This window comes from Cottoperca gobio, chromosome 16 (genome assembly GCF_900634415.1).
Source record: "Cottoperca gobio chromosome 16, fCotGob3.1, whole genome shotgun sequence".
Lineage (NCBI taxonomy): Eukaryota > Metazoa > Chordata > Actinopteri > Perciformes > Bovichtidae > Cottoperca > Cottoperca gobio.
Window position 1 is genome coordinate 18,508,105 of NC_041370.1, and position 22,250 is coordinate 18,530,354.

At 41.8% G+C, this 22,250-nt stretch overlaps 1 protein-coding gene and 1 non-coding gene across 6 annotated transcripts; both read left to right on the forward strand.

The window, feature by feature from the left end:
- Positions 1–131: 131 nt before the first annotated feature.
- atad2 (ATPase family AAA domain containing 2) lies at positions 132–21,650 on the forward strand. Of its 5 annotated transcripts, none has more exons than XM_029452308.1 (30): positions 132–492; positions 2,840–2,994; positions 4,598–4,653; positions 4,798–4,972; positions 5,159–5,246; positions 5,394–5,478; positions 5,682–5,861; positions 6,321–6,429; positions 6,704–6,718; positions 7,469–7,570; positions 8,250–8,358; positions 8,702–8,817; positions 9,175–9,349; positions 9,556–9,644; positions 9,943–10,102; positions 10,287–10,377; positions 10,691–10,868; positions 14,551–14,687; positions 15,061–15,172; positions 15,473–15,659; positions 16,232–16,417; positions 16,604–16,739; positions 17,250–17,446; positions 17,571–17,730; positions 17,860–17,982; positions 18,229–18,405; positions 19,883–20,626; positions 20,778–20,911; positions 21,179–21,307; positions 21,446–21,650. In XM_029452308.1, the coding sequence occupies exons 1-30, from the start codon at positions 298–300 to the stop codon at positions 21,476–21,478; spliced, it is 4,533 nt and encodes a 1,510-aa protein (XP_029308168.1). In that variant the 5' UTR covers positions 132–297; the 3' UTR covers positions 21,479–21,650. The 5 variants fall into 5 exon arrangements, with proteins under 5 accessions (XP_029308168.1, XP_029308169.1, XP_029308170.1 ...); XM_029452309.1 differs by having other exon boundaries at positions 5,397–5,478; XM_029452310.1 differs by having other exon boundaries at positions 132–486.
- LOC115021903 (small nucleolar RNA SNORA5) lies at positions 15,753–15,888 on the forward strand. Its single transcript, XR_003833773.1, has one exon. It is a non-coding gene; the product is annotated as a small nucleolar RNA SNORA5 (small nucleolar RNA).
- Positions 21,651–22,250: the final 600 nt, after the last annotated feature.

The following is a 22,250-nucleotide window of genomic DNA, read 5'->3' on the forward strand; positions in this document are numbered from 1 at the left end:
ATAATGGGCTGCATCGTCGATGTTGTAGAATTACTGAAATATTCAACAACTTGACTTCATTCACAATTTTGCCGATAGATCTATTTTTCCTGGCGGTAGCTCATGGCCTCATAACCTCTGATGACGTTTATGGCGCCAGAAATCAAGGGTTTAGTGAGGAGCTTGTGCCTGTCAGCTGGCGGATATGTGCCATTATCTCTGCTATGTTGGCGGCACCGTAAACGTTAGACATTTTAAGGCAGAATAGCGGCTGCTTATCTGTCGTCCGTGCTGGTATAAAGTTAGCTTGGAGTCAAGATGGTGATGCTACGCAGCAGCGGTGGCGGAGTCGGAGCTGAGCCGGTGGCAACAACTCCGAACAGGAGGTCGATGGAGTTGGAAACAAGCTCCGAGTTTCTGTCTCTGCTTCCCGCGAGAAAGTCCGCCCGGCAGACCCGGTCCTCCCGTGCCCTGGATGACAGCTTCAGCATTCCCGTAAACACCACGGTGAATGTGAGCATATACACATAGACAGCTGGTTAGATAACCATGTATTTGGAGTATAAATTATCTAATGAACATAACTTTGATGTGCTCGTTACGCTAGCGTGCTAAGCTAACTAGCCACCTTGTCACTTAACGCTACTGACAAATGATGTGGATGAGCACGCGTAGTCCCTCCTAACATTTTACTGAAACTCGCATGATTATTGGACATTGGTTGGTTCATGTGCATCTAACATTTATACACTCCCCAGTAAAAATGACAGTTATTAGACCATTTCAATTGCAATGTGTGTTCAGTGTTATGTGTCATGGTTATACAAATAATAACGTTATTACTAGACCGTCAAGTTTGTCTGGCAAGGTGGTGTGTTTTGAGATGTTTTTTGTGTGGATGGAGCAGGTGATCGATAGTTCATAAATTAATTATTTTATTGACTTTAATAATACGACATTAATTACTTAAATTAATTGAAATTCTTAAATGTTTAAAGACTGTCGAGCCGCTTTCTAAGGATTTACCTTAACTTCAGTTATAAAACCATATGCTTTATCTAGTCTATACATGCATGCTTTTAATGCTTTCTTGATTATGTTGCTCATAAAGTAGTTGCTCAAGTATATTCTAAGAGTAAACTTACTTATGCTTACCTTTAGGACTTCATTTCTAAGCCATAAACACACTATCTGAGACACATGACGTGCATTTCAACATAGTGTCTGCAGAGATGGTGGTCAGCAGTAGCACCAGGGGCGTAGCTAGGTTTTCTAGTTTGGGTGGGCTTAGCGCAGAGGTGAGGTGGAGCTGTGTGCACCTGCATGGTAGTACAATCACCATTAAAGGAAGTCGGATGGCATGATGATGGATAAGTAAGTCTGGGAGTTTTGCACTGAGCAAAGCCACTACACACCCATAGTGTTTTGTGCTGGTTGCGTCATCAATATATTAGTCCTGTTAACCAGGTCCATGTTACTTGGCCTGAGTCATGTTGACATGTTTTAGAAGTAGGGTGGACTTCACATCCTCTTGGGGGGACAGAATGTTTTTAACATTTTAAAGTGAATTGTATGCATCTGGTGCACTTTGAGAGCAAAATTAATTGTAATAAATTAATAGAGCTTTGTGGTCTTGATAAGGGGACAACTCTCAACACTAATATGAAACATATATCAATCAATCAAAGTATACAAAATACCATAAACAATGACAATTAAGTGAAAGTGAAATTTTCATTTGGAAAACTTTATTCTTCAACAAGGAGCAGTTTTTTTTCATTTGAATGTGAATTTATAATTGTTTCTTACTAATCTTATACTTGCTCATCTCTGTGAGCCCATGGGGTTGGGGTGGAAATATAAGAATGTTTGCCTTTCCTGTTGATGGTACTTGCAACTGTGAAAATAATAATAAAGAAGCTGAGATGGCAATAACTACAAAGCAACAGACATATTTACTTCTTTAATTTGTCATCATAAAAACATTGAATGATTGGAGAAAACACTGACACCAATTTCGAATAGGACACAGGTCCCCCTTGCCCAAAATAAAGTGCATTTGCATAAATCTGATAAATGGCATAAATGCCTTTCCAGTCTTAAACACATCTTTCAGACACTTGTAATAACTTCTTACAATTTCCAAAATGTCAACTTCTCGTCTCCAGCATGACTCGTCAAAAGTTACAGATATCTATCATGATATCAAAGCTGTGCTACACCCTACAGTCTATGGCGGCACCCTTTTCCCCAGGGTCCTAGCGCCCTTGAAGTACTCTGAGCCATCTCTCCCCTCCCCCAGGGTCTTGGTGCCGGTAGATTACATTGTAAAGTATGAAAGGGAGTTTTGAGGCGATTTAGAAACAATATTTTAAAATATCTGTATAGCGTTAACCCCTTTCCACACAAGAAGGAGCATGAGAGTGAATGCCCTTTTCTTTTCTTTTTTTAATTTAAAAATTTTCATTTGGGTGGGCTGAAGCCCACCTAAGATAGGCCTAGCTACGCCACTGAGTAGCACCCATAGGGCAGATAGTGGTAACCGTTTAGTGACTAAATAATGTTATTGTCACGTTTTCTGCTATAAAAAGAAGATTGAGTGAATCACTGCCACTCAGCAGTCATATACATGTCACATGTGAAAACCCCTGAGTAAGAACACTCAAAGTAGAGAGTCATAGTGGGAACTGATTTTTAGATGTGTATCCTGTACACTTCAGTTTTGCATCGACTAAAAGGTCATCAATAATGTTCTTCATCCCGGCCCATGATTAATTTGAATTGTAATTGAATCAAGCAGACATTCATTATTCCTTGTATACATCCTGTTAACTCTGACCTCATAATGTGACTGTTCCAGGGACATGCGGACATGAAGCAAGATGAGGGAAGTGAACTCCATCACTCTCCGAGGACCCGAGGGCAGAGAGTTAAACTAGAGGTCTCTTTTGCTGAAGTGGGGACAAAGACCAGCTCCCCTGTTAATGAAGAGAACTCTGGAGGAGGATCCATCAGGTAATACAAGCCCACTCACTTTTATGTTATTGATACTTTTTAAACAGCTGCACTCTAGTACAAGTGCAAGTGTTGTCCTGGCAGTCAAAAATGGTGACATTATTTTTCTTGCAAACTTTCCATATATTGCGCTCAACCTACCTTTGCAAGCAAATCAGGTTTGTTGACTTGTGTCAAAAGATTCTTTGGAACCTGAATATTTAAAAAAAAATACGTTGGCTGTTTGCAATGTGACCTACATTTTATACAGTGATTGTTGGAAAAACCTTTTATCATATTTAGCAATAGATTCTCCAAACATGCTTGCCATATCAAACTTAATGTAAATCCTACAATGGGTGTGTTTATTTGTGCAAATAACTGCATATTTAAAAATGTGCACTCAAATAAGGAGTGTATATACCGTACATCAGTGGCGGGCCGTGCATTTCACACCTAGGCCTTCAGTGATGTCCTACACAGTCCTACCTGAATTATTCCACCTCTTAATACCATCATTATGACGCCATGGCTCTAGAAACTATACATTTAGAAACGCAGTATAACCGGGAGTTGCATCACCTTAAAATAGTCAAGTACAACAGAGTTATATTAATATTTCCCAAACATTTATAATCAATAAATCCGCATTTACAATTAAGAGTGTTAAACTACCAGCTTTAAGATCGCTTGGATACTGTCAAAACTTAAAAATAAAAGGCGCTTTTAAAAGAATGTGAGCTTTAACTAATTTGTTCACTAAAAGCGCATTGTCGCACCCAAAGCAGTTTCATTTAAGAAACCAAATCCATCAGTTGTAAACAGCAGGCATTCCCAGCAGTACAATGTGCAGTGCCTCTCGGAGGCTGTGAGCCGGGGGTACCGCTCGTAGTTAGTGATTTGAAAGTGGCGGACAAACCCTTTTCCCAGCTGTGATAGGCTCGCTAGCGTCGGGGTTGGCCGTTCTCTTTTCACGATGTCTATCTTTTCTTGAAAAGTTCGTCTTGAAAATGGCGGTGTAATTAAATCTGCGACCACATCGATCTCTTCTCCTCCTTCAGCCATTGTGGGTTGAAAAAAAACAGCTTGTAGAAATCTACACAAATTAGCTCGTTCAAAGTTTGCTAGCTCTGCATAGCTCTGCCTCTCAATAGTGCGTATCCAATCAAAAGACGTAAACGTGCTGACGTTATCGTACGCCTGCTAGCTGGCCCCGGTGTCCCCAACTCGAAATCTGATTGGTTAACGCCACAGTTTTGTTTCCGTTCACTTTAAGCGACAGGCGCCCGTACTGTTGATTCTGAAGGCCTCAGGGCAGATTTCTTGGACCCTGGCAACACATGATGGCTGAAATATGATTGGATAAAAGCTCTAACATAAAGGCCAGACCTCCAAATCTCCGATCTGAGGCTGGAAGCAGTGAAACCAAGAGGAAAGCTATGAAATGAAGAGAATAGACTATGGGGAATAATTTAATACATATTTGTGGAAAAAATATATCAAAATTAAATTTATATTCTGATGATGTTTAGGCCAGCAGAGAAGGCCTTGCTGGCCCTGACGGCCCACCACTGCCGTACATGAGGAATACAGTATTGGTTTTATGTGTCCTTCCTCTCTTCAGGAAATCTTCCAGGCTGCAGAGAGAGGGAAAAGCATCCAGTGGCAAGCAGCAAGCAGGTACAGTTTGCTGCAGTGTAACTTCAAACAAAGAGTACTGGAGCTCTTAAATTGTATAGCACACACAGCATGTTTAGCAGTATTTAGTTTTTAGGAGGGTCTATACCACTAGTAAGCTGACAAAAACTGTTTCCGTTGCCCCAGATGTTTCAGATGTGGTGGAGGGGTCATCAACTCCCAAGAGGAGCCGCTTTAATCTACAGAGCCGAGAGGGGGAGGAAGAAGAGGAGGAAGGTTCAGTGCGACGTAGTTCCCGAATCACCAGATACAAACTGGATACCCGTAACCAGTCAGTGCTCTACGACCGCCTCATCACCAAGTGAGTTCAGCAACATTCACTCCAGTTTCTTTTTGGCTCCTACCTCAAAGCTTCAGTTCAAAATAAAGTTGATCTATCACCTCAAGGAGTATCTTACAAATAGGATGACATTGACAGTGTGGAGCTGATGAGTAATACGATTAGAGATAAACTTCCATCAAAGTTTCTCCTCTAATTGTCCCTCAGTACTGCTGAAGCTGTTCTCCAGAAGATGGACGACATGAAGAAGATGAGACGCAGACTGAGGAGCAGAGACCGAGATAATGAAGAAGAGGTAATAACCCACACAGGAGACTTTTCATCTCAAGCTCTGTCTTGTGTAATCCTAGTGTTTGGTTTGACGGCAGGTCATTTTGCTGCTTCTTAATGTGTAACAAACTTCTAAACTGAATTAATCAGCATTTGACCCGTTTCCTCTTAGCAGCTCGGTGTGTACACCAGGGGCAGAATGACAAGGTCTCTAAGGGCAGACGTGGAGAGTAAAGAAACCAAGGAGGAGAAGCAAGGTGAGATGGATTTGGTTTAAAAACCACTTCAGGTACATAGTGGGGGAATAGCGTATAAAGCATTGTAGTCTGTGTCAAAGAGTTTTATACACCTTAGCGCCTCAAGTTACTGCAGACATGTGTTGTCTTCATTCTTTTCTTCAGGTTCAGGGATATCTCTATGTGACTTATTCAAAACACAACTTTTTTTTCTTAATTCACAGAAGGTGATGAGGATCATCACGATGAAGAGGAGGGGGAAAGTGGAGAAAATCAGGAGGAGGAGGAGGAGGAAGGTGATGATGAAGAAGATGAGGATGGCGAGGATGAGGAAGAAGAAAATCAGAGGCGTTATGACTTCAGACAGCGAAAGACTGTGGTTCGCTACCAGGCCCCACAGGATGGTACTGCTTTTATTCAACTTGATCATCATGTTTCATTTGGCAGATAAGCCCGCATATAAAAGGCTTGAAACACTTACAGCTGGTCCTAAATGCAATTTTAGGTAACTTCTACCAGGGCCTTTTTTTAGTTTGTGTTATGTTAGAACAATGTTAGAACTGATAGCAGGGAAATTGGTTTTAATTGCTTTATTCAAAAGTCTAAGCATACCCCTATTTAGCAGGTAGCGCCACAAGCAGACAGAAACTGGACGATTCTTTTGAAATCTTAAAGCAGATTTGAAAAAGAAAACCGCTTTTATTTTTTAACTGATGACTGTAAATGTAGATTTAATGGACCCAGTTGTAGAGCTGAAATGCTGCCCTCGTTCTTTGGAGCTTGTGGCTCGGTACTAATCATTGCACCTTTAGTCCCTGTTGGCATTTTATTGAATTTGATGAGGTTTGTTATTGTTTCCTTAGAACCCAGGAAGCGCAGCATGTACTTAGAGGAACACTCGTCTCCTACCAGACGCAGGTTTAGATTCAGCTCCACAGCGCCCAGGAGCCCCTACAACAGAAGAACCAGCAGGTTAGTATGACAGCTCCAACACCAGCCATCATCAGCCATTGAGAAATAAAACATCTGCTATCAGTAACACTTGATGTTCTGATTAACACCTAATGAAATACTGTTAGAACTTACTGTAGCAGTCAGAAAAAACTAGTAGTCTGACAGGACAGGATTACACCTTTTTGTGGGACATAGCGCTGTCTCTAATATTCATTAGTATTATTCATCGCATGTAAAACCCCAAATTCCTCTTTTTCCTCTTTTTTTCTGATTCTCTTCATCCCACACTCAGGAGTAGTTCTGAGAGGTAAGACCCTCACTGCTTGTCCTTGTTGGTGTTGGTGTTTAGTCTGTAGTGTTGTGTTTTTGGGGCGCTGTCTGTCTTTGCTGCCACTGTAATTGTTGGTAGGTGTGGCACATTTGGGTGACAGTGTAGTTGAAGTATTAAGATGGTGAACCAAAATTCCCCACAACTTAACCATTGTTTAACTTTGCAACAAAGAGACCCATCGTTTAAAAGATGAGTGTTAATTAGACAGTATTTTGTGTTTTTAGAAATAGTTTTGATGTGTTCTTGATTTTATCAGGTTAAGCCTTTAAGGCAAATTCTGTAAGTCAAACCCCCCTGGTGTGTTGTTCAGGTGGTGTGTTGTTCAGGTGGTGTGGTGTGTTGTTCAGGTGTCATGCATGGTGATGGTGTCATTTGAAGTGGTTAGATGAGTCATCCCCTTGTTGTTGCACATGATGCTTAATCAAATACTGCTTTTTCTAAACTCATGCATTACTTCTGTTGTAACAGCGATGTGTGTATGTATATATGAAAAACTGTAAAACGTGAGTGGCAAAGGTGTTGTTTATGTTTGTTTGGTTAAAGTTAGTTTTTAATACGGCAAGTTTGTGTTGCTTATGGCACAAAAAACAATCCTTTAGTAGCTTAAAAGAAAAAGAAACAACCATAGCATGAATGCGGTTGAGATTCTTTGTTGTCAATAAGCTGATAGTCATAATCGTACAGAAAGGACGATGGATAATGCTGTTTCTTCTTTTGCTGTTGCAGAAGGCGACACGCTATCCACAGTAGTGACTCCACTTCCTCATCTTCAGACGATGAGAAATTCCAGAGACGGAGAAGTAAGAACAGGAGCAGGTCAGTCAACAGGTGAGAGCAGCAGCTGTCAGACAGTACAGGCAGACAACTGCAGTGTTCTTCAGCACATGGGTGGAACACAAAGCTGGGTGACGGAACGATTAAGGATGAATTATTGTACAATAATAACTATAGTTTAACAAATTTACAATTTAAAGGTACTTGACTTGAGTATTTCCATTTTCTGTTCCTTTTATACTTCTACTCCACCACACCTCAGAGGTAAACATTGTGCCTTTAACTCCACTAATTGTATCTGACATATTTTAGTTACTTCAATCAATAGATACATTTATATATTTGTATTATATCATTAAGACTTTGCAACGTGGGGGAAATTCTGAAGCTACCCAGCAGTCTATAAAGTAATATATAAAATGTATATAAATTAGAATTATCTCCACATTTACCCGCTGCAACATTAAAGCAATGAACACATTAATGCATCAATCATTACTGTAATGATTACTCTACTCTATTATAGAGTGGGACTAGAGACTTAATGTGTACAGAATATTGTTATCAGAAATGCAAATCTCTTATGAAAATCCATAATATTTTATCTAAGAAAACTGCCAGATGGGGAACCTGAAAAGTGTTTTTTTATATATATATATATATATATATATATATATATATATATATATATATATATATATATATATATATTTATATTTATATTTCCCTACAGATGTCTGCCGATGAACCTTGTGAAAGATGATCTGCTGGGGATCCACAAGGACCGGATGAAGATTGGAGCCAGCCTCGCTGATGTGGACCCCATGCACATAGACAAGTCGGTAAGATTCATTGATGGATGGATGCAAACACAGAGATGCCCAAAGTAGTCTGATAAACAGGGAGATGTCTCATTTACCATATGATGGTAAATATTACTGGATTGACCTAAATATAGCACAATCGCACTTCAAGGTGCTTCTTCTAACGTAAGAAGGTAAGGACATGTACCATATTTAACATCTTTCTAAATAACAATTCGACTGTAAGCCTCTTCCACTTTTTGAATGACATTTACAGAGGATAAAACAAAGCCTTGTCTTCCTGCTAACTGATGAATGGATGGTTGGACAGTTTGTAGGTCAGTAGAAGTATCCTCTAAACATACCACTATTTGTCATCCAGGTGCGGTTTGAAAGCATCGGAGGTTTGAGCAGACACATCTCAGCGCTGAAGGAGATGGTGGTGTTCCCTCTGCTCTACCCAGAAGTCTTTGAGAGGTTCAAGATACAGCCTCCCAGGTAAACAACGTGTGTTAGTTGAGAAGATAACAAGTGATGATATGGTTTAGCATTAATTTTACATTCTGTGACTCAATATCTCAGTTACTGTGTTCTTTTAGGAAACACCAAAAAAAGAGCAGACATCTATTGCAATCAAAAAATATGAATACCAAACAACCCCAGTTGGAATATTGTGTCACATCAGTGTAAAGAGCTTTGTCGTCATGTCTGACAAAATGGTCAAACTATTTAAGCCTTTCTCTGTCTTGGTGGTTTCTTTCTTTTAACTACCACTGCAGGCTTTGGTTGGATTGTAATGCAAACCATAATAATGTCCTTATTATTGGTCTTTGTCATATTTTCTCCTGTCTTTAGGGGCTGTCTATTTTACGGTCCTCCAGGCACAGGGAAAACCCTTGTCGCCAGAGCACTGGCCAATGAGTGCAGTCAGGGAGATAAAAAGGTGTCTTTCTTTATGAGGAAAGGAGCTGACTGCCTCAGTAAGTGGGTGGGAGAGTCTGAAAGACAGCTACGACTGCTTTTTGACCAGGTAAACCATACTCCTCATCAACGCACAGTATACTTTTTGGGATGTATAGGCATTGTCAGTTTTTAAAATCTTTGTTGCAATTATGTTTGGTTCCTGAAACGCATCAATAAATAATATTAGAACAATTTATTGTAAAAGCTAACTCAAAACAGGTTTAATGATAATACAATCTGGAACTGATTGAGTTCTTATTGAATTGTTTCTAGGCGTACCAGATGCGTCCAGCCATCATCTTCTTCGATGAGATTGATGGTTTGGCTCCCGTCAGGTCCAGCCGTCAGGACCAGATCCACAGGTGAGCAGCACCCCTGTTATGTTGTACAGCACATGTGTGATGGAGTGTAAAATGAACCGAATGGAACAAGGAAAGTTGCTGTCTGATCTTGAGTTAGTTTGCAGATATGGCAGCCAAAGAGATGAATGAGGGGTTCACTATCTTTTTCAAGGAAACTTTGATACTGTCCTTGAAAAAAGACACAATTTAACATCATTAATTTGGCTCAGTGTGCACTGCAGTTATATCCTCTTTGTTACCGAGAGACAGCTTCCACCAGTTAGAAAACGTAATCTTAGTCTATTTTCTGTCTCTGTAGTTCCATTGTGTCGACCCTGTTGGCTCTTATGGACGGATTAGATGCTAGAGGAGAGGTTGTTGTGATTGGAGCTACAAACAGACTGGACTCCATCGACCCAGCACTGAGAAGACCAGGGCGCTTCGACAGAGAGTTCCTCTTCGGCCTGCCAGACAGAGAGGTGAGAAACTGTAGATGCCCTTTAATGCCTGGCAGATATTTAAAAAAACAACAAATTATTTCAAATTATCGGCGGAGGTTAAAAAAGAAAGAAAAAGTCAAATGATTTAGGGGCTGTATTAGACTTTCAGCTTTTAAATATTGGACCTAAACTTGAAATGCTGTGATCTTATTTTGTAATGCAGGCACGAAAAGACATTCTGAATATCCACACCAGACAGTGGACTCCACATCCCTCTGACAGTTTTCTGGAAGAATTGGCAGATGCATGTGTTGGTATGTTTGCATAGGATGGTGCAAAAACAATGGTCCAACAGCTTGAAAAATACACATTATGCTAAACGTCCCATGTACAAATAACAATTGCATTAGAATACAATTGTCAATACTGTTTAACTTGACATATAATCAAGTTATAACATAATCAGAGAAAGCCATTTTATTATTTTCATGCAACATTCATGATACTGGTAGGAGTCCACAAAACCTGTGTCTCTGAACCAAAACTATCCTTTATCTCCATTCAGATGATTTGCACAGGAAACACTGGCACACATTGTTACACACCTACAACTTCTCTGTTTGCCAGGTTATTGCGGAGCAGACATCAAAGCGGTGTGTTCAGAGGCTGCCCTGTGTGCACTGCGGCGTCGTTACCCACAAATCTACTCCTCATCGCAGAAACTTGTGCTTGATGTCAACTCCATTGCTATCACAAACAAAGACTTTATGTCCGCCATGTCCAACATGGTGCCTGCAGCCCAGAGGTAAACCCAAACAAATGATAGCGATGTCTAGTGAGTGTAAACATTATTCTTACATTTACAGTGTCTGCTTCTTGCATACAGTGCATCCGGAAAGTATTTATACCCCTTCACTTTTTACACATTTTGTTATGTTACATCCTTATTCCAAAATGGATTTGAACATGCTACACACAATACCGCATAATGACAGTGAAAAAGCTTTTTTAGAATTATTTTGCAAATGTATAAAAGGTTTTTACATAAGTATCCAACCTAACAGAGTTTGAGACAATCTGCAAAGAAGAATGGGAGAAACTGCCCCAAAATAGGTGTGCCAAGCTTGTAGCATCATACTCAAGAAGACTTGAGGCTGTAATTGCTGCCAAAGGTGCTTCAACAAAGTATTGAGTAAAGGATGATAATAATAATAATAATAATAAATTTTATTTGGAGGCGCCTTTCAAGACACCTAAGGACACCGTGCAAAATACAAGAGTGCATCTGAAGGCCCTGGCACCCATGGTGATGAGGCGGGATGTGGGGGATCGTCAGTAGACCAGCTGAGGATGAGCGGAGGGAGGGGGTATACTCCTGAAGGAGGTCACTTAGGTAGGTGGGGGCGAGTTTGTGAAGGGCTTTTTAGGTGAGCAGGATGTTTTTGTAGTTGATCCGGGATTAAACAGGGAGCCAGTGAAGTTTCAGGAGAATGGGGGTGATGTGTTCAGAGGATTTGGTGCGGGTCGTGTTCCGGGCAGCGGCGTTTTTGATGATTTGAAGTCGGTTGAGCAGTTTGGTTGGAAGGCCAGAGAGAACAGCATTACAGTAGTCGATCCGTGATGTCACAAAAGCGTGGACCAAGACTTCTGTACTAGATTGGGACAGGGACGGGCGGAGTCTGGAGATGTTGCGCACGTGGAAAAAAGCAGTGCGAAGTGATGTTCTTTATGTGGGGTACAAAGGAGAGGTTGCTGTCCTGCGAGACACCAAGGCTCTTGACTTGACTGGAGAACGGTACGGAGAAGCCATCGATGATAAAGTTTGGGGCAGTAGAAGTTTGTGTTTTTGGATAAAGTGCTTTTGGAGCCGATGAGAAGGACCTCAGTTTTGTCGCCATTGAGTTCCTGGTCATCCAGCTCCGAACGTCTTGTAGGCAGGTGGTGAGGGATGTGGGCGGGAGGGCAGTGGTGGGTTTTGTAGAAATGTAGACCTGAGTGTCATCAGCATAACAGTGAAAGTGGACATTGTGGTGGCGGAGGATTGTGCCAAGGGGAAGGAGGTAGATAATGAACAATAGTGGACCCAGTACTGACCCCTGGGGGACACCCCGTGAGACAGCAGAACACCTGGACCTGTGGTTGCTCAGTTGCACATATTGTTGTCTGTTGTAGAGATAAGATGAAAACCAGGAAAGTGCTACACCAGAGATCCCAATGTCAGCCAGGCGCTGGATGAGTGTCTGATGGCAGATGGTGTCAAAGGCAGCGGTGAGGTCAAGGAGGATGAGGATGGTGAGTAGTCCAGAGTCCGCTGCACGGAGGAGGTCGTTGGTGAGTTTGACCAGGGCTTTTTCAGTACTGTGGTTGGGGCGAAAACCTGATTGAAAAGGTTCATGGAGGTTGTTTGTGTCGAGGTGCAGCTGAAGTTGAGCGGCAACGACTCGTTCAAGGGTTTTGGAGATGAAGGAGAGGTTGGAGATGGGCCGGTAATGGTTTAGGTCAGCTGGGTCAGCACCAGGCTTTTTGAGAACCGGCGTAATTGCAGCTGTTTTGAGGGAGGGGGGTACAGATCCAGTGGTGAGGGAGGAGTAATTATTCTTGTGATCATGGGGGTGATGGACAGTAGACAGGCTTTGATGAGGATAGTGGGGAGGGGGTCGAGCTGACAGGTAGTGGGTTTGGATTTAAGGATGAGCTTGGTCGATTCTGTTGCTAGTGAGAAGTTGGAGAGGGTGCTGGTGATAGCCATCCAGGGTGGATCACTTGGGGAAGTACAGGATGAGGCCAGCTGATGATGGATGGTGTTGATTTTGGTGTCAAAGAATTGCAGGAAGTCATTGCAGTGGTCGGTGGAGACATCTGGCGGGAGAGTTGTAGGTGGCTGACTGTTGAGAAGAGGGTACTAGTGTTATTTTTACCAGTGTTGATGAGGTTAGAGTAGTAGGAGGATTTTGCGGTGGAGAGAGCGTTCTTGTAGAGGTGTAGGTGTTCAGTGTAAAGTTGGATGTGCACTGAGAGTCCAGTCTTTTTGCACAGCCGCTCGAGTCGACGACCAGTGGTTTTGAATACTTATGTACATGTGTGTGGACGACTCCTATCCACAGTCGGTTAAAAAGGACAGACAGAGAGGAGGTACAGGTAGTGATTGCAGTGTGATACTGAAGCTTCGATACGTGCTTCAAACTCTGGACTACAATTACATAGAACCCCTGCTTCGCAGCTTGCTTCAAATCACGTGACATATGACGTCCGAAGCAGTAACTGCTTCATTTCCTGAATGAATCACCGGACTGGTTCGCGGTCCAATCAGGTGATTCGCTGCCACGTCTCGATTCTGACAGGTTGAGACAGTTTTGAATTTGAGCGCCTCAACACTTTATAACCGCTCTAAACAATGCACAATGTGTGGGTTGTTGTCGTAGTAGTATGTGTTATTGTTGTTGAGTTGTTGGTATTGTATTTAATCATTATGGAGCCAGCCAACTAGCAAAACAATGTTTATGCACGCCAGCATCATCTGTTCCTTGTGTGCAAGTAAAGAAACCAGATGTTAAAAGAATAATTTACATCCCACATAAAAATGCGCAGCCCCAGTGGCGCAGCTCGTAGAGCAGGCGTTCCCTCAATTAAAGGCTTGCCGCAGCAGCCTGGGGTTCGAATCCGACCATCTGTTGCGTTTCATTTCCCTTATCTCTATCCAATCTTAAACTGTACTATCATTTAAAGCCAAATAAACCCACATTTCCCCCCCAGCACTCTCTTCTCAATAACACATACACACAATTATCAATCTTTATTTTTAAATAGAACATGATATTCAAGTCTTAGATGTGTGCGTCAAATAATTTTCAAGGCAAAGATACTTTAAATCCACTGCAGCCTTGCACTTCGCCAGTAGAGGTCACTGTACCTGAAGCTTCGAGTAATAAACCCAATTCCGAAACAATTGGCTGAAGTGGTTCACAAAAGCTTCATTTGCCCATCACTAGGTACAGGGTCACACACAGCTTTATTCACCACTGGTAATGTTCTTTAACGGTCACAGCTGACAGGTAGCTCCCCTGTCCGCGGCTCTGCTGCTCTGCGGTTCCACTGCGGCGCTATGTTCTGGCTGAAGGAGGGTCTCCGTATCCTCTGGAACCCAGCCAACTGCAAGAGAACAGAACCAGGCCATCACCATGCATTTATTATGTGACTGATTACCTGATTCCGTTCAGCTGTCTGGCCTCCAGCTGGGACACTCCCGTCTCTCCCCCTAACCACACCCCACTGCCACAAAGTGATTTTTTTTAGTGTTTTATTTTTAATACATTTGCAAAGAAATTCTAAAAAAGTTTTTTCACTTTGTCAGTATTGTGTGTAAAATGTTGAGAATTTTTTTTTATTTAATCCATTTTGGAATTAGGCTGTAACATAATACAATGTGGAAAAAGTGAAGGTATGAAAGGTAGTTTCTAACTAAATATGACGCTTATTGTGATTCTTAGGGCAGTCGTGTCACCAGCCAAGGCCCTGATTCCCGCCATTCGCCCTCTGCTGAGAGCCGCCCTGCTAAACATTCTCCACACGGTCAGCAGACTGTTCCCGCATGCTGAGCAGGGTTTAAAGAGGAAGAGAGAGCGAGGTGCAGTCTAGCTTCATCTTTTTCTCTTGTTCTGTTTCACATTAATTTATTCTGGTCTGTTCTTTCATCTCATGTAACAAATTAATTTCCCCTTTGTCCATAAGTAATTACAGAAGAGAACACTCCTAGATTTTCTGTTCATTATAAAACCCCTTCTGGGACATCAGGAGTAACTGCTAGTGTGTGTGTGTGTGTGTGTGTGTGTGTGTGTGTGTGTGTGTGTGTGTGTGTGTGTGTGTGTGTGTGTGTGTGTGTGTGTGTGTGTGTGTGTGTGTGTGTGTGTGTGTGTGTGTGTGTGTGTGTGTGTGTGTGTGTGTGTGTGTGTGTGTGTGTGTGTGTGTGTGTGTGTGTGTGTGTGTGTGTGTGTTTCCAGATGCGGCCTGTGGTGTGTCTGAGGATGAGCTGATGTTCAGTGAAGATGAGAACTTAGAAGTCGGCATCAATGGACAGACGCCTGCTGTTAAGGGGCTCCTCAACCTCAACAGGTTGGTTACCTATTATTCAGGAAGGAATGTTGTGCAGAGGTTAATTTATCTAGTCATTCTTTCAGATTGTGACCGTCTTTGTTAATAAATATTATTTCACATAATTTCCCAAACAAATCTTAGTCAAACACTGCTGATGTTTCTCAGGCATTTCCACTATGAAGTCTTGTTGGTTGTCTTGCTTCCCTTTATCTTTGCTTTACTTTTAAAGTGCTGCGAGCCAAATCTTTGAGGTAAATTAATGAGCCCTTTCTTACCCTTTAACCCATCTCAGTCTCTGTGTCATCCCTCGGTGTGTAGGAGTGTGCTGAGCCACCCGACTTCCTACCGTCCCAGGCTGCTGTTGGTGGGCAGACTAGGCTCAGGTCAGAGCTCCCACCTGGCTCCTGCTGTCCTCCACGCTCTGGAGAAGTTTACTGTGTACACACTGGACATGGCTGTGCTGTTTGGAGCCAGCACAACCGCACCGGAAGAGACTTGTGCTCAGGTAAATGAGAAAGCACTATGCAAAACACAACACTGGTAAATTATTATTCATGTACATATTTAGTTATGCATTACCAATCAGAGTCTCAACTCTTGCAGCCTTGTCAAATTCAGTGTGTTCTTTTCAGTGGACTTCACTGGCCAAAATGGCTGCTGACAATGACTGTAGTTCATGGGCCCCACTTCCTTACAATGTGGACAGTGGGGATAAATATGTACTACAAACAAATACTCGTAAGAAAGAGCCATGTTGATGGTAAGCTGTAACCTGGAAATATGTTGTTTTTACTTGACTTAAAATGAGTTAAAACTATTATTAATTATCAAAATGGTTGTTTAAACCATTGGGCTGATTGATCAGCATTAGTTTAATGCCACAGTACGGTCTCCACTCTCTAATGTTCTCATCATACCGTTGATTTGTGCATTTAGCCTTTATCATCCCATCATATTGATCCCCACCTCTATGTTCCGTGAAAGTGCCATTGTTCTCTCTGCTCATCTGTTGATTTTCATCCAGTTTTTGTAAATATCCATAGCGCATATTAATGTTTCCATGTCTTTATTCTGCAGATCTTTGTTGAAGCAAAGCGGACCTCTCCCAGCATCCTGTACATCCCTCACATCGGACAGTGGTGGGAAACAGTGGGCCCGGCCTTAAGAGCCACCTTCCTCAGCCTGCTCAGCTCCATCCCTGCCTTTGCTCCCATACTGCTTCTGGCTACGTGCAACCTTCAATATGAACAACTTAGTATGGAGGTATGGAAAGAGGAGTGATGCCCTGTTTACTTAGAGCTGTGATGCATGAAGGGGCAGCAATTAAGGAAGTAGTTGTGTAGTGTGAATACAATGTCAATGCGTCTAATTTGCTCTCTCTAAAAGGATTCTCTCCGACAGAATAGTCATCTACAAGTCTTTTCTCACGCCCTTCTTTTCTTGTCTCAGGTGCAGGAGTTGTTTCGGATGGAGTACGGAGAGGTTTTCCACGTCCAGGTCCCCACCAGCAGAGAGAGAAGAAACTTCTTTGAGGATCTAATCCTCAATCAGGCTGCCAAGGCCCCTGCCTCAAAAAGGAAAGCAGGTGAGAAATAGATGAGTGAGCTTTGTGTGATCTGTAGCTAAAGGGGCTTTAGTCCCTCTTAAACTCAGGGCTAGCATAGCATTGTTCAGGGTTCATATTTGTTCTCTTAGGAAAACATTTTTTGTAATTCTTATTTGCTTTTTAAACATTTTATTTAGGTTTTACTTAAATGATCATCTGTGTCACCAGCTTGGTTTGACAACACAGCTGAGTAGGGGCGACGTTTCATTCATATGTGATACACCTATTGGCTACAGTTGGGGTACCTAATTTGACCGTTGGAACAATTCCTGAATTAAACCTGCCATGGGGGAAGACAAAGAAACATGGCGGTCTTCACATCCAGCAAAACCAGAGCAGGATACAAGACATTTCAGTTAGAGCGTAAACACAGAGAAGAAAGGAATTCTTTATACACACTGAAAGTCTATATTAATGTTGTGCATTATGTAGTACTATGTTAGTTAAATCTCAATTTGTATGCGTCAATCAATATTCCACCTTCTTCAGTGCTCAATGCATTGGAGGTGCTTCCTGTCGCCCCTCTACCTCCCCCACGTCAGCTGACGGAAGACGAGACCCGGCGATTGGAGGAACAGGATGAAGATACCCTCAGGGAGCTTCGCCTCTTCCTGCGTGATGTCACCAACCGCCTGTCCCAAGACAAACGCTTCAAGGCTTTTACAAAGCCTGTGGATTTAGAAGAAGTAGCTGCTCTATTATCTTCTATTGTCTCATTTCATATTCTCTAATAGAGCCTGACTATCCAATGTTTAGTTTGACCCCTGTTCCCACAATTGTAATCACAGCAGCCTCTTTGTGGTGTTTTAGGTGCCAGATTATGCTGAGGTGATCAAGAAGCCTATGGACCTGTCAACACTTCTCTCTAAGATTGACCTCCATCAGTATGGGACGGTCAAAGAGTTCCTCCAAGACATAGATCTCATCTGGCAGAATGCCCTCGAATATAACCCAGACAGGGACCCCTCAGGTACACACAGTGATCAGCAGAGAACATAGTTGGTATTAATACCTACAGTAGATGATTAGTGTATTGCAACTGTTTAAACATAAAAGTTGCATTCTTGCTCATTTGAGTGTGTGTGTGTGTTTCGTCCAGACCGTCAGATCCGCCACAGAGCATGTGCATTGAAGGACACTGTCCATGCTATCATCAGAGATGAACTGGATGAAGATTTTGAAAAGATATGTGAGGAGGCCAAAGCGTCGCGCAGCACAAGAGGTGAATGCTGTGTGTATTTGTGTATACATACATATAGTTAGAAGGCATATGTCACATAATTTTACATTGTCATTGCGTTATCGATTACACAGACATGTGTTAGTCCAGTTTTTAAATATTACCTCAGTAACTCAATAACTCTTCAAGTATAACTCTGCACAATTGCCTCCACTTAAACCAGACCTTCAGTTTCAAAATGTGAAGAATGACAAAAAAGCATCGTGGTTTCTTTTTCGACTACCTCAGATAGCTCCACTGTCCGGTTTGCTCCCTCCTTCTACCACGTCCTTCCCAAACTGTCCAAATCTCCTGCTGAGATTGAAAAGACTGAAAAGACTGAAAAGACTGAAAAGACCCCACAAAGAGAGCCGGCTGAAGCCACTCCCAACACAAGTGCCTCTTCTGTTATGCCTAAAAACACAGGTAAAAACTACTGTTGATAACAGATATTTATTTTTGCAAGAATAGAAACTTAAGTTCTTTTGATATACTTTTTACATAGCGTAAGTTAAAAAGCTATAGCTGTTTGCTATTGTGTCTCTTGCAGTTGCATCATTGTTTCATTCTTCACATGCCTCGAGAAAGTGCAATTAGCTTTGTTCCATCTCTCAAACTAGGCCGTGTTGGGTCCTTCACTTTGGGCCTGGAAAGTTTTTTAATTGGATGTTTAAGAAAGTATGGGAACTAGTGATAGATTCCACTACACCGACATTGTTTATTTAGTTTTTATATGCAAGTTTACACATTTCCGTTGTCTTTCAGAAACAAGGAGAAGCTGCTATCTCCTAATAAATGCTGCTGTTAAGTGCACTAAAATTTATTTATTCAACTATATAAGGTTTTATACTAAAGTTTTTTGATTTTTGGACATTTATTTAGTTGATATTTATATATTTAAAACAAGTGCACTCCAGAAAGTGCAGATCTTCTTGAGCACAACAGAGACAATGAACACTATAACGGCATAAAATAAATGTTTGTTAAAACTTTGCAATTTTATGTCTCATTTGTTAATATTATTCAGTAGCTCAAAAAACAACAAATATATATCGGCCTTCTTGCTTTACAAGTATCGGCATCGGCCTTTGAAAAACCCATATCATTGGGCGACTAGTGAAAAATGAAATGATTTACCGTAATTTCCGGACTATAAGCCGCGACTTTTTCCCCATTTTGCGACCCTGCGGCTTATATAACAGTGCGGCTTATCTATGGATTTTTACAGCTAACGGCCACTAGGGGAATTCCTAAATCTATGGATTTTACAGGTTACAGTCCACCGGATGCAGGGAAAGAGCGCGCAAAAGTAGCGAGTGGTACGAGAGACAGACGGACATTACGAGAGCGAGGCAGTGTGTGAGACACCCTCATTATGGAAATATATATATTTATTTCGAGGAGTCTTATTTAGTTAAATATGCTTTTATGTTGATACTCCTGAAACCGGCACTTTCTGGGGGTTTGCGCCACTTTTTCGGGAGACGGAAAGAAGGATACGCTGAAGAGAGGGGTGCATGTCCAAAAACCCCGACTGTGGAGTTACCGTATGATGATGACTTCCATGTGTTTCTTCTGTTTCAACGGTAATTTATGGACAAATTAAGGAAAACACCAACGGTCAGAGACAATAAATGCTGATTGAACAGGCAGAAGTTCTCCATCGTTATTTCCTGGTTCTACACAACACAACGCAGAGTCGATCGTGGTGTCAGCTACAGACCGGCTACATACACATCAGTCAATTTAGCGTCTGCGGCTTATAGCCCAGTGCGGCTTATATATGTACAAATTAGTCAATTTAGCGTCTGCGGCTTATAGTCAGGTGCGGTTTATAGTCCGAAAATTACGGTACTCTAAAGAACTATCGCACAAATGTTTTTTATTCTTTTTGTTCCTCCAGCCCAGAAGAAGAAAAGGCGGAAAAGTCGCTGGTCCTCTGGCTATATATCCATATATTCAAAGAAGAAGTCTTCCTGCTCTCCTCACACATCCAGAGATGAGGCACATTTAGGGTCTGATGAGGAAGATGGGAACGATGAGGAGGACGTTGAGAAGAGAGGAGGAGCAGATTGTGATGAGGGGACTGGAGGAGAGGAGGATCAGATGATTACTGATGTAAAGTCCGGGCCAGCACCAGCCAAGGAAGGTGGTTTTGCGCCCACTACAAAGGAGCAGGGCAGTCGGCAGGGAAGAGAAGAGACGAGTCAGGCTGCTGAAGATAAGATTATCCTGTGTGAATCAGAGAAACCTGAAAATGATGACGAGAACGAAAAACAAACGGTGGATAGATCTGTCACAGATCAATCAGGACAGTCAGAGGAAAACAAAGTATTGACAAAGGCAGGAAATGAGAACAATGAAACCATTTCAGTGAACACTAACAAGGACAGCTGCACTGAGACAGAAGGAGATGCCCAGGGACAATCCAATACAGAGGAGAGTGGTGAAACAAATGGACTAAACCTGACAGAAACTGAGACTGGGAAATGTGAAGCTGTTATACAGGCAGACGACAGGAACAAGGTAGTTACTGTAGAGGAGGCAGAGCAGAATAGCCCTGCTGAACCAATGGAGGTGGAAGCAACAGAAGCCTCAACCACAGACGTCTCTGCAGCTCGCAGAGGAGAGGAGGACACGGGCAGAGGTTTGATATTAAACCTGTCACTCATGCATTAGCTCTTTGACTTTGACTAAATTCCGAGCTGAAGAAAGTCGGTGTAGTGTTTCTAGAGATGGACAGACTGTCATCTATTATAGTGGTCTAAACTCTTTGTGCGCATGTTTTTGTGTCTCAGAGCAGAGCGTGAGGTGTGTGACACAGCCTCTTAAGAACGCTGTGCTGCTGCAGCAGATGGTCGATGTGGACAAAGTTCAGCAGATCCTGGACCAGGACACTCCTCGTCTGGTGCTGGACAGAGACAGATTAAAGGTGTGTGAGTAGCTGAGGCTAGCTTGTTCCTCTGTCTTATTTTAGTCTTTATATCATTTTTATAGTTACTGGTCAGATGGGTTTTCTGCATCTTGACTCTATATAAGCCCTAATATACAGATGACAAGACGAGGCCACTTTGTGCTCTATTTCCCCTAATCCTGTACTCTTGGGTTTTTTCTCCATAGGAGGGTAGGAAGTTTGACAACTAAAATTTAATATGCATGTCTTTCCTTTTTCTCTTGCCTTTCTTCCTGATTTCTTCAGGAACTGTTGGAGAGAGTAGTGTCCAAGACTGAAGGCTACGAGGTCAACAAGCTGGAGAAACTCTACGCTCTGCTCTGCCAGAGCATCTACAGACACAGACGAGACTATAACAAAACTTTACTAATACAGGTTAGTATTGGACCGCAGTGATGAGAAGATGAAGCCTTTATTACTGGAGATATGTACATACAACAGATGGTTACTTTTGCCTGAAGTACCTTAACGTTTCTAATCTATTGTCCTTTCCTGCTTTTCTCATTTAATTAGGAGCTGGAACAAGAGATTGAAGACTTCTGTTGACTTTCTACAGGAAGAATATGATTATTATTATGTTTTCTTCTCATCCTCTTGGCTGTGTAAATATACATTAGTTATATTTTCATAGAAATCTACAGGCACTTATATTTGTGAATTAGCTTAATCTTTGTATTTCCTCTATTGTTTATATTTAATTAAATGTTTTTTAAATGTTGTTGGTTGTCTTTTGTTGTGCTCATCACCAAACATTGATATTAGAAAGTGTTATGATTGCTTCCTAGAAACATTTACCTTGTAAATGGAGGGTCAAATTAAAAATATACTATTGATTTGCATTATGGGAAGTGTAGGATCCAGGGGTTTTGAAGTCTCAAGAATATAAATCAGTATATCTCTGCCTCCCCCCCCCCCCCCCCCCCTTACTAAATTGTGCCAGATCATCGTTAGAACAAAATATATATGTGCAGTTGTGTGTACATCCCAGTGTTCTTCCAGCCGTACACTATGTTGTCTGACGTTTATTCTCTGTATATCAGTTGTCATTTTGACAGCAACTGGCTAGTTTAATTAGCACCCTAGCCATAGCAAGTTATCTTCTGGTATTTGTTCATCTCCTCTGGTAGTCGATGTTAACACACCGTAACAGGATGATACGAATATATTTGACAGTTGAATTATCTACCTACAATCTCGGCTAGCAACAACTGCAATTTATTTTCGCACAGGTATAAATATATAATAAGGCTTTGGGGCTCTCTAGAAGACAACTTTGCTATGTCAGTGTTGTCCTCGAGTAGCTTGTCACGCTGCCCTG

Excerpts from the sequence above, each read along its gene's own strand:
- atad2 (XM_029452308.1), top strand. The coding sequence starts at position 298 with ATGGTGATGCTACGCAGCAGCGGTGGCGGAGTCGGAGCTGAGCCGGTG. Across the intron at positions 9,645-9,942 it reads CGTCAGGACCAGATCCACAG|TTCCATTGTGTCGACCCTGT; the intron begins GTGAGCAGCACC and ends CTGTCTCTGTAG. Across the intron at positions 17,983-18,228 it reads AGCGTCGCGCAGCACAAGAG|ATAGCTCCACTGTCCGGTTT; the intron begins GTGAATGCTGTG and ends CGACTACCTCAG.